A 12,180-nucleotide genomic window follows, 5' to 3' on the forward strand; every position below is an offset into this window, starting at 1 on the left:
ATGACTTCTGCTCATATTCCAGCCATGAGAACCAGTCATATGGCCCCACCTAGATGCAAATGCATCTGGGAAATGTAGGCCCTGTTTAGAAACTTTCCCAGCAATACCCCCATAGGATGGATGGCAGAATTCAGGAGTCCACGGTGATTGTTTTCAGGGCAGGAGGAAAAGTGATCCAGTTCTGAGTATACGGTACCAGTAAGTAGGGATGGCATAGATGTCGACTGAATGGCAGGAGCCTCAAACACATGGAGTTTTACTTAGAGCGAAGAGAGAATGACCTGGAAATGATACTGTATCTCTTAGTGGTCTTTTGGCTAAGATCAAGTGCAGGAATGATACTATGGATGAGGGAGAACATCAACCCCAAATCTCACCCTGAAGTATATGGGGTGAGAGAAAGAGTACTCTTTGTTTGATAAAACTGTAGGGAAAGGGTTATCCTGTGAGGCACTTTTATTGAAGAAGGATCTAGAGCGTTTAACCTTGAGGCATAATGGAAAGGTTTGAGAAGGAAGAGAGTGACGGGGGTCTGGACCAAGGGAGAAGATGGATACAATAGTATAGGGATGAGACTGTGCAGAGGAAGCAGACCCGGAGAACTTACATATTAGGTGCTGAACAAGTATAGGTGGAATGTGTGGTGGGATGGATGTATTTGGTTACATAATTGAAAGACAATTGCCAGGCACGATGGCTCACGCCTGTAACCCCAGGACTTTGGGAGGCTGAGGCGGGTGGATCAATTGAGGTCAAGAGTTCGAAACCACCCTGGGCAACATGGTGAAACCCTATTTCCACTAAAAATACAAAAATTAGCCAGGCGTAGTGGCGTGTGCCTGTAGTCCCAGCTACTCAGGAGGCTGAGGCAGGAGAATCGCTTGAGCCCAGGAGGTGGAGGTTGCAGTGAGCTGAGATTGCACCACTGTACTCCAGCCTGGGCGACAGAGTGAGACTCTAAAAAAAAAAAAAAAAAAAGCAAAAGAAAGAACTCTTGCAATACTCTGGGGGGTGGCAGGTGGAACTCAGTTCTCTTGGCTGCCATCTAGATGGGTTATACTTCTGGATAAGTAAGGTGTCTGGTAGATAAGAACATTACTTTGGAAAGAGCCATCCCTGGTTTTGGTTTTTTTTTTTTTTTTTTTTGAGACGGAGTCTCGCTCTGTCGCCCAGGCTGGAGTGCAGTGGCGCAATCTCCGCTCACTGCAAGCTCCGCCTCCCGGGTTCACGCCATTCTCCTGCCTCAGCCTCCTGAGTAGCTGGGACTACAGGCGCCCGCCACCTCGCCCGGCTAATTTTTTGTATTTTTGGTAGAGATGGGGTTTCAGCGTGGTCTCGATCTCCTGACCTCGTGATCCGCCCGCCTCGGCCTCCCAAAGTGCTGAGATAACAAGCGTGAGCCACCGCGCCCGGCCGGTTTTTTTTTTTTTTTTTTGCGAGTGAAGTCTGTGGGGAATATTAGAAATCAGTGCTGGTAACTTCTAGAGAGGCTCCATCATGACAGGAGGCCCTCAGGGCAGAAAGGCCCACACAGGGAGGGGAAATGTGTTGACTGGGAGTGGTAAGACCACTCTGCTGTGGCCTACAAAGGGAAAGGATAGAATAAGGGAGATTCACCCAGGAGGCCAAGAGCAACCAGTCCTGGAGGGTGGAAGGAAACCGGGAGAGTGCAGGGACATCGAAGCCAAAGTCAGCGGGGTCAAATGATGCGGAGAAGTCAAGTGAGACGAAGCCCAGAGTGTCCATTTGACTTAGTGCAAAAGTGATAAATGTCCTAAAGTCAAAGGCAGACCCATAAATAATCAAACACTGAATACAGTTTGGAGAGAAAAGAAGACTCATAGAGTTGCATCATCCTACTATAAATGTTATTTTATTTTTTTCTGACCCCTTTATGTCTGTCTTAGGTGACAACTTCTATTTTTCATAAATGAATTGTAGTAGCCATATAATTTAATCTAGAGGTGATTTTTTCCCTACCCACTGCTGCCTTATTCTATTTTCCTTAGATTGCTTGTTTATAAATGTAAAACAGAAAGACATTGTCTACTTGCATGCTAAATTCTGGTTAAATCCAAAGACGCCATACCTGTGCCATAGTATTAATAAAGCTGTAGTCATCCCTGCCATGTATTTCCCACACTATGAAATTTGCTTCCACGTCTTTAACATAGCCATTATCATCAAAGCTGAAAGAAACAAACAGAAAGATACCAGTTTCATATAAAATAGAGGGGTTAAGAGTTCCAGCTTCTGAGTCAGAAGTGCTTAGGTTTAAATCCTGTCTTTATCACTTCATAAAGTGATAAAGTAACTCTGGCGGAGTTACTTAAACTCTTGAAGCCTTGATTTTTTTTCTGTAAAATAGTAACAGTACCTATTGTTTAGGTGTCTTTTGACAGCTGGATTAAATAAGCAGACGTTCTTTCATTCAGCTCTCAAAATAAAACCTGATAGTAATGAAGGAGAAATGTTTTACTTTTTGACCATTTGGAACTCTTAAGTTCTCTTCACTGGACAGGGTCCCTCTGTCGATCAGGTGAGGGTAGCTTAGGCACTGCTGTCATGGGTGTTAGCAGGGAGAAAGATGGAAGGATGTGATGGATGGAGAAAGGGCAGAGCAAGGGCAGAGCAGGATGCCCTGTTGTCTTTTAGCTCATATATTCATTGGCTGCCTATTATGTACTAGATGTACTAGAGAATGAAACCACAGAATTACTATGATGAGAACGGAGATGCTGCAGATCCCCCTAGGAGGAACCAGCTGGAAGCTGTGGCTGAGTCTGGAAGGGTCAGTGGTGTTGGTAAGTCGAGGTGGGGCTGAGAAGCCTGTACGCTCCCTGGATCTACAGTCACGCCTAGCCCATGCTCAGAGAATGGAAGACGACTTCTACCAACAGCAGACACCAGCAAGGGGAGTCCAAGATGGACTGGCTACCCCTGCCTTGATGCTACGGCTGGAGACACAGGCCCCATTGGGCTTATTTACTGCAAACTCAGTGAGTGTTCAAAAGAGCTGTAGTGCTTCATATTAATATTTTTCTCCCTGCTACCATGTGAACTTAGAGGCTTGAGATCAGAGCTAAAAGTTCAATTCTTGATAAAGTCGTGCCTTTGCACACCAGAACTTGTGACCGTAAGAATGGTTACATGTTTGCCTTCTCCGTCAGTTACTCCCATATTTCTGAATGAAATTGTCCCCCATGCCCGTTGGGTAGAATTTCACTTAGGACCTTAGTGTCAGGCACTTGCTTCGAGGCTGCTGGCTCTGGGACTGTCGCCCCACCTTCTCCTTCTGATAGAACTTCTCGCTGCACTCACTGCTCTGCGTCTATCATACAAAATCACAGGTCCTTCACAGTGTCTCTTGGCTCACTGCCCCATCTCTGCTTCACCTCACATTTGTATCTGGCCTTCTAGGTCTGCTACAACTTGCTACCACCCAACCCTTGTTATTAAAAGCATTTATTGTCTCATTCTCACAAACTGGGGACAAAAATTTTAAATGTCAAAAAGTGGTACCTGAGAAGTTATTTTCTTTCCATCCCTATTTAGTTTTGAGAAGTCATAAAGAGATGAACTTAGAAGGTTAGTTCTCAAACAGGCGTGACTAGCTAGGGATTGGAGGATTGGTGTTTGGCTTCTTTTCTGACGGAGAAGAAGGCCACAGAGAATTAGAAAACTCTACTGAGAGCTCTGGGACCCTTCCGCAACAGACCAATGCACACATGTGTAGGCATACACATATTTTTGTATAGTTTCAGAGATTTGGGTCAGGTTTTAGCAAAGCTCTAATTCTAGGAGCTTTGGAAAGAGCAGAATGTTTGCATCTTCCAAAAGTCATCAGACTATTGAATTATTACCATTTATTGGTATTTTAGAGATGGGGTCTTGCTCTGTTGCAGAGGCTGGAGTGCAGTGGCACAATCATAGCTCACTATAACCTCTAATTCTTGGGCTCAAGGGATCTTCCTAACTTTAGGACTACAGGTATGTGCCACCACACCCAGTAAATTTTAAAATCTTTTGCACAGATGGGGAGTCTCACTATTTGTCATTTTTTTTTTTTTATACTTATTTTGTACATTGCACAATGTATGGGGAGATTCCTCACATTAATCCTAATGCTTTGTCCCCAGTGGTTTCCTTGTCCAGTGTTCTCATTGTTCAATTCCCACCTATGAGAGAGAACATGCGGTGTTTGGTTTTTTGTCCTTGCGATAGTTTACTGAGAATGATGTTTTCCAGTTTCATCCATGTCCCTACAAAGGACACGAACTCATCATTTTTTATGGCTGCATAGTATTCCATGGTGTATATGTGCCACATTTTCTTAATCCAGTCTATCGTTGTTGGACATTTGGGTTGGTTCCAACTCTTTGCTATTGTGAATAGTGCCGCAATAAACATACGTGTGCATGTGTCTTTATAGCAGCATGATTTATAGTCCTTTGGGTATATACCCAGTAATGGGATGGCTGGGTCAAATGGTATTTCTAGTTCGAGATCCCTGAGGAATCGCCACACTGACTTCCACAATGGTTGAACTAGTTTACAGTCCCACCAACAGTGTAAAAGTGTTCCTATTTCTCCACATCCTCTCCAGCACCTGTTGTTTCCTGATTTTTTAATGATGGCCATTCTAACTGGTGTGAGATGTATCTCACTGTGGTTTGATTTGCATTTCTCTGATGGCCAGTGATGATGAGCATTTCTTCATGTGTTTTCTGGCTGCATAAATGTCTTCTTTGAGAAGTGTCTGTCCTCTGCCACTTTTTGTTTTTTTTTTTTTTTTTGTTTGAGTTCATTGTAGATTCTGGATATTAGCCCTTTGTCAGATGAGTAGGTTGCAAAAATTTCTCCCATTCTGTAGGTTGCCTGTTCATTCTGATGATAGTTTCTTTTGCTTCCAGGCTCATTTTGAACACCTGGCCTCAAACCATCCTCCCGCCTCTCATTCCCAAAGCACTGGGATTACAGGTGTGAGCCACCATGCCTGGCCAGATTCTTACATTATTAAGAACTAGTTGCAAGCCATATGTTTTATTAAAAAAAAAAATCTTCATTGGACTGAGCTGGCATCTTTTGCAAGAGCAATATGCTACAGTGCCATCTAGTGGCAATAAGTGTAAATTGCATGACCCATAATTTCTGGGTTTGTAAAGATCTTTTACAATGATGTTTAATTTATATCATTGAATATATTTGAAAAAATACTTGTCTATATAAGCATGGCCTGTTTTCATGAATGCTCTTTAATGTAGGGTATAATACTAATTAAGCCCAAGAAATGCAGAAATGTTCCTAGTTGGCAGCTCTTCCTTGCAATTTGTCACCTCCCCACAGTGGTAGTTCCATTTTGGGAACTGGGAAAGAGACTTCTCTGTGGACCTGCAAACCTATTAGACAAATCCTTGTGGCTATCCCATTGTATTAACCATGACTTTAATTTTCTGTATTCTGATGCCATAACTTCTGGGGCCTTACTCTAGGGGGTCTGCGGAAGGTTAGCCAATTCCTAGAGATAGTAACCAACTCTTCCAGGAGCTCCTGCCTATGGACGGGGGTTCTTTATTAGTAGCCCTGGGCTACTATCCTCCTACCCTCAGCAGCCCAGAGGCAGACACCCTACAACCAGGGATAGTCCCTAGTCCCCAGAGCCCCATTGAAATTATTCAAAGTAGCCAATTTCAAACGTGCTTACCCTGCCTCTCCCATTCCTTCACACAGAAACTGCAATCAGGCTCTGCCCACATTTCCCCCTCACTCCCCTCTGCCTCCTGACTCACCCTGACGTTTCCATATGTGGCCCCATGGGGCGTGCCTTGCCCCCAGTTTCTAGGGATGTGTATGTATAATGCACTTCCTTCCTGATGGTCATTTCCGCATCTGTGTATCTTACCATACCTGACTAAAGCAAATCCTCAGGACCCTTAAAACACCCAGAATATCTGTTCCTGAACTCCCTGCAGGGTAACAAAGAAATTGTGCCGCACTGTTTCCTCTAGGGCTGCTTCTGTGGCACTAAATTCTAGTTTGGGATTGGAGAGTAATAGACTCATCATCAAATGCTAGTAAGCATGGGGCAAGCCCTGGGACTCTGAATCCAGCTGTGATGACTTCGGTTCCCAGCTAGATCACACTCCCAGGACTGGCTTCCTTCTTATGAGTGTTGGACAGTGAATCTATTGTCCTTTTATCGGTCAAACTCTGCCGAGCCTTGTACCTGAGCCATTCCCTGTAACGTTAAGGCATTTATTGTAATCCAGAGACCTGCACTATGGGCTACTTTCCCAGTGGCCACCCCTGCTGCTGATTCTCAAAGCCTGATTGATTCAAGTCTGCCAGAGTCTCAAAGTGAGCAGCTAAATTCATCTCTGATGAAAACCTGATCGGATACCTGGTTTTCAACTATGTATACTATAATTCAGTGGAACTGGACAATGGACCTTACCCATCTGTCCCTCTGTCATTGGCCTCTAGTATTCAGTTCATTATCTTAGGAGAATTGGAAGTAAAAGGTTTTATCAAGTGATTCCTAGTAGCAGACAAATAAGTTATTTCTAGAAAAAAGTGCTGCCACAAAAATCCCAAATAGTGCTGTTCCAGTAGATTACTCTCCCACCTCACCCTCTCCCATCCCCCACTTGTCCTCTCATCTGCCCCTTGACCTCGTAGAGATTTCCAATTCCCCAATTCCTCCTTCCTTCCCCTTCCCCTTCTTCTCCTTCCCCTTCTCCCCTTCTTCTCCTTCTCTCTCCTTCCTTCCTTCCTTCTTTCCTTCCTTCCATTTCACTCTGTTGCCCAGGCTAGAGTGCAGTGGTGCGATCTTGGCACACTGCAACCTCTGCCTCCTGGGTTCAAGCGATTCTCCTGCTTCAGGCTCCCGAGTAGCTGGGATTACAGGCGCCCACCACCACGCCCGGCTAATTTCTGTGTTTTTAGTAGAGACGGGGTTTCACCATGTTGGCCAGGCTGGTTTCGAACTCCTGACCTCAAGCGATCCGCCCACCTTGGCCTCCCGAAGTGCTGGGATTACAGGTGGAGCCACCGCGCCCGGCCCTCCCTGCTTTTTCACACGGCATTTCTCTCCTACATTCTCGTCGTTCCCTACTCAGCCTAGTCTCATGGCTAATTATCTGACCCCCAGTTATATTTATCCTATTTTTGCTGGTGAGAAATCTGTCAGTCTAGGTGACATTCCATTGTAGGTAATCTGTATTATTTATACAACAGCGTATGTGATTTTCCCTTTTTCTTTGCTGTTTTATGGCTTCGTTCTGAGGTATCTGAGACTTTATGCCAATCCTCAACCTTATAACTTGGGCCTTAAATTCTGAAAAGTTTTCATATTTTATTTCTTTTCATTGAATGTTGCCTCTTTTTTCAATGCATTTTCTGCAATTTCCCCTTCTGGAAAAAATTATTAAGCACATGTTGAAATTTGTCGTTCTGCTGAAATTGTTTCTTATCCTCTTTTTTATTTATCTATTTACCTATTTGTATTGCATCCTGGTTAATTTCCACATCTCTCTTTTTTCAGTAATTCTCTCTTCACCTATATCTGATCTGGTTTGTAATTATGTCTAAAATTTTGAATTTAATGACTACATTTTCATGTCTAGAATTTCAAATTTTTAAAAATATGCCTACTTTCTTTTCATAGTCATATTATTTCTATTTTATTTTTCCTCTTTATTCATTTTGAACACATTTTCTATATTGTTCAGATTGTTCTGTTATTCTTAAGCATTTGTTTTGTGTGCTCATTTTCAACTTATTTTATCTGCTGACTCGCCCTCATGGGGAGTCCGTTTCCTTACATGTTTGTAAATTTAGATGATCGATTCTTTGATGGTGGTGACTTTTCCAGTGAGAATCCTCTGTCTCTGGATTTGCTTTTCCAGTTGCCTTTGTTTCAAGGGGTTTGCTTAGGGGTTTCAAGGCTACTTGATAATTTTTAGCTTCATTTTGCATATGGCACTTTCTATGACTAAACTCTATTCCTATTAGGTGTAAGTTCAGATCCATAGGAGGCCTGAGGTGAACATTTTGGTGGACATCTCCCATTCTTATAGGAGGTATGTTTTTGCCTACAAATTCATGTAGGTTACAACCTTCCTTGGGATTGACCTGGGCATTAAGCAGGGTTTTCTAGTCTCTCTCTTTCTCTCTGTCTTTTTTTAGACTAGGTAGCTCTTAATATATCCTGAATTTGTGAAAGAGCCTCTTGGCCTGACAGGAGCTTGAAAACCCAGCTTCCAATTTCTAGTTCCATTATCCTGGGCCAGTACCCCTGGATCGCATAGGTAGGCTGAAGAGCGTTGCTCTAACTTTCAGTTCTCTCTTCACTTCTGAGAGTGCGCCTTCTTTCTTTCAAGCTTAGTTATGTACAAAGTATTTTTGTTATGTTTTATCCAGGATGACGTGTCTATCACGGGTAGGGAGTGACTCAACTTAGCTCAGTCTGCTATATTACTATAATCAGAATGACTCATTTCTAACCTTCCTTTCTTTATCCTCAAACTGTAAACATGCTCATCTGTCTTCCTCTTTAAAAAAATCCAGGTCATATTTTGTGTTTTTCTCTATAGGTAAATTCCTGTCTCTTTCTTCTATTTTCCAGCCCAAAGCTGAAAAAGTGTAGACTACATTTTGCCTCTACTTGTGAACTTCTCATTGATTTTGGAAACCCCCTGCAGTCTGGCTTCTCTTCTCACCGTTGCGTAGAAATTACTCTTACTTGAGGAAGGGTAAGGAAGCCACTCGCTGCATCTGAGTGAGTGTGGTGAAGCTTAATAGGAGGAAGGTAACAGAGGCAGAAAATCAAATAGAACGTTGGAAGTCATTGTAAGGGCTTGGCTTTTACTCCATGATAAGGATTTCGAGCTTCGGAGCAATGTGCTTTGACTTTGTTTTCAAGGTTTTACTCTTGCTGCTACATGGAGGCAAGAGTGGGAACACAGAGAGCAACAAAAAGGCTATTGTAATAATCTGGTCAGTGGTGATGGCTTGGGTCAGTGTAACAGCAGGCATTGACAAATAAATAGACCCAACAGGCTTTGTTAATGGATTGGATGTAGGGTATATGAGAGAGGGAGGAGTCAGGGAGATTCCAAAGTTTTGGCCAGATCAACAAGAAGGATGGAGTTGCTATCACTTAAAATGAGGAAGGCTACTGGTGGAGCAGGTTTTGAGGGGAAGATCAGGAGTTCAGTTTTGGACAGGTTACTTTTGATATATCTATTGACATCTAAGTGCAAAAGTGATATATGTATTTAGCATCTCAGTGGATGTGTCAGTCTGGGGTTCAGGAACTGTATCTGATTACATTTTATACACCACCTTGCAGTTAGATTTGAGCCATGGCAATAGATTCTGGATAATGGGATGTGGGTGGAAACCACCTCTAGTTCTGAGCCTTTAAAACATCCCATACAATCCTCCAGTCTTTTTCCCAGACACAGTGGCAAACTAGGAGAGACCATGTCTAGATGATGTAGTTCTATTTATCCGATTATGACATGGAGAGTTAGGCACTGGGATTTTAGGGTTTATTTGTTACTGCAGCATAGCCTAAGCATACTTGACAGATGTAAGGGGAGATGGTCAGGCTGTAGATGCAGTGTTGGGATATATCAATATATTGAGACATCTTGGCCCATGCAACTGGATGATGACATTCAGAGAGAAAGTTGAGGTGGGGAAAAGAAAAGAAATCCCTGAGCCTCCGGGCATTCTAACACTAAGAGGTCAGGGAGAGAGAGAGCCGGGTGTCAAGCTTCTGAGCGGGAACCTTTGTAGTGCGAGCGACAAAAGAGAGAATTAAATATGGGTGATGTTGGACAAAGCAAAAATATTTTTGTTTAGAAGTGTGTCCAGTGCCACACCGTGGAAAAGGGAGGCAAGCACAAGACTGGGCCCAATCTCCATGGTCTCTGTGGGTGGAAGACAGGTGAGGTGGCTGGATTCTCGTACACAGACACCAAGAAGAACAAAGGCATCATCTACAGAAGTAGCAATTGGAGAATCCTAAGAAGTACATCCCTGGAACAAAAATGATCTCCACTGGTGCTAAAAGGAAGGCAGAAAGAATTGGTCACTGCCTTATTTACTTACAAACCAGAATTGTCTCATGATTTTATGTGTACTGTAGTGTAATTGATCTAATATACCAGAGTTCAGGTCATGTATGACTGGCAGAATATTTTTGTTGGACAGCCCTGATAAGTAAGACTGGCTTCTAGTTAAATGAATATGATCAGTTTTTTTGAATTTTGACAGTAATTCGGACTCAGTAAATGCTGTCCCTGTTTCCTCTTCTAAAGATATGACTGGACTTGATGAGTAACGTTCAACTTTTCACAAAGACGAGAACGCCATCCCCAAACCTATTGGAGACTGGTTTTTAATTTAGATGTGTATAACTAGTTAAATGAATATATTTTAATACTGGAAAAATTCTTGCACTGTCTCAGAACCAAGCAAGACTCACCTGTTTTTTAAATTTGTGTTCATTTGCCTGTGAAAGGCAAGGGCTGAAGATAAGAACGCAATGTTTATGTTTTTGGTCTTAACTCTGCCAATCTAACTAGAATTCCCTGTATCTAAAATGCTGCCTTTTACTTATTGCAGGGCATTTTAATGGTTTATGTGTAATATCAAATAAAAACACTTCTCACACTTATAGATGACACTTGTCACCTTTTAAAAGTCAGTGTGACAAGAAATAGTAGCAAGTTAAACTTTACTTTCAGACTCTTGACTAAGTCGGACTAAGTTTTAACTTAGGATTGTCATTAAACAGCTATTCAAAAACACTGAACTGTAGAATTACTATGTATGTGTGATTGGCAATGGTGCTTTGCCAACTTGTTAAAGGGATTAAAGTAGAGGAGCTATATATAAAATTATAAATTATAGGTGATCGTAAGACTTAAGAAAATTAAAAACAAAATCCCAGATCATGAGAAAAAAAAAAAAAGAAATCAGGGAGGAACTAAGTAATTAAGGGGGTGCTACCAGCAAGGAAGCAGGAAAAATAGGAGAATGAGCTATCCTGGAAGCCAGATGAAGAAAATATTTCAAGTAGGAGTAAATGATTAACCGTGTCAATTCTTGTTAATGAGATCAAGGAAGGTGGGACCTGAACATTGACCATCGGTTTAGCCGAATGGAGGTCATTGATCATGTTGGCTGCCAGCGCCAATAGAGTGGTGAGCACAAAAACCAGGCTGAGGGCGATTTGGGAGAGAATGGGAGAAGAGTTGATGACAGTGACCATAGAAGCTGAAGGGCTAGTAGGGTCAAGAGACGGTTTTTTTGTGATTGTGTTTGTTGATTTTGTTTTGCTTTGTTTTTTGGTGGGAGAAAGGCCTGTATATTTGTAGGATGAGTCAGTAGAGAGGGAAAGGTTGATGATGCAGGAGAAAGAGGAGGGCAATTTCAGTAGCAATGTTCTTTGATTGGGAAAACCGGTGGGGATCTAGCTTACAAATGGAGAGACAGTCCTTAGACAGATGCATAGACAGTTGATCTATAGTGACAGGAAGGCAGACAAGAGTTCCTGGTACAGTTGCTTGAGAATGGACAGATATGGTGGTAGAAGTTTGTGGAGGATCCCTTCTAACTAATGTCACCTTTGAGTCATTCATGTTCCTCATTCTCTTTCCCTTACCACTCACATCTATCAATTATCAAGCCCTGCCTATTACAATCACTCATTTTCTTTTTTTTTTTTTTTTTTTAATTTTACTTTAGGTTCTGGGACACATGTGCAGAACGTGCAGGTTTGTTACATAGGTATACATGTGCTATGGTGGTTTGCTACACCTATCAAGCCATCATCTAGGTTTTAAGCCCCGCATGCATTAGGTATTTGTCCTAATGCTCTCCCTCCCCTTGCCCCCCACCCCCTGACAGGCCCCAGTGTGTATAATCACTAATTTTCTTATACAGGATTCTTCTTCTTTGTCCTTGTTGCTATTTCAGTCATCTGTTTTTCTCTTCCTAGTGATGCAGGTGAACCCCACACTTGGGGCTCAGCTTGGGAGGTTTTTTGGCTTCACTCAGGAAAGAATTCAAGATTGAGCTGACAGTGAAAGCAAGTTCATTAGAGTGAAGCATACAGCAGAATGGATGCTCTGTAGACGGAGCAGGGCTATCCCATAGGCAGAGTAG

The 12,180-nt window shown here is 42.6% G+C and overlaps 1 protein-coding gene across 8 annotated transcripts in view; it reads right to left on the reverse strand.

Moving 5' to 3' along the window:
• Positions 1-12,180, reverse strand: part of CATSPERE (catsper channel auxiliary subunit epsilon) — a 168,076-nt gene that overhangs the window by 32,602 nt on the left and 123,294 nt on the right. For all 8 annotated transcript variants that reach the window (XM_030812572.1, XM_030812577.1, XM_030812571.1 and 5 more), the window contains one exon: positions 2,090-2,189. In XM_030812572.1, the coding sequence (XP_030668432.1) occupies positions 2,090-2,189 (100 nt within the window). The remainder of the gene's footprint in view (positions 1-2,089; positions 2,190-12,180) is intronic.

This window comes from Nomascus leucogenys, chromosome 5 (genome assembly GCF_006542625.1).
Source record: "Nomascus leucogenys isolate Asia chromosome 5, Asia_NLE_v1, whole genome shotgun sequence".
Taxonomy (NCBI): Eukaryota; Metazoa; Chordata; class Mammalia; order Primates; family Hylobatidae; genus Nomascus; species Nomascus leucogenys.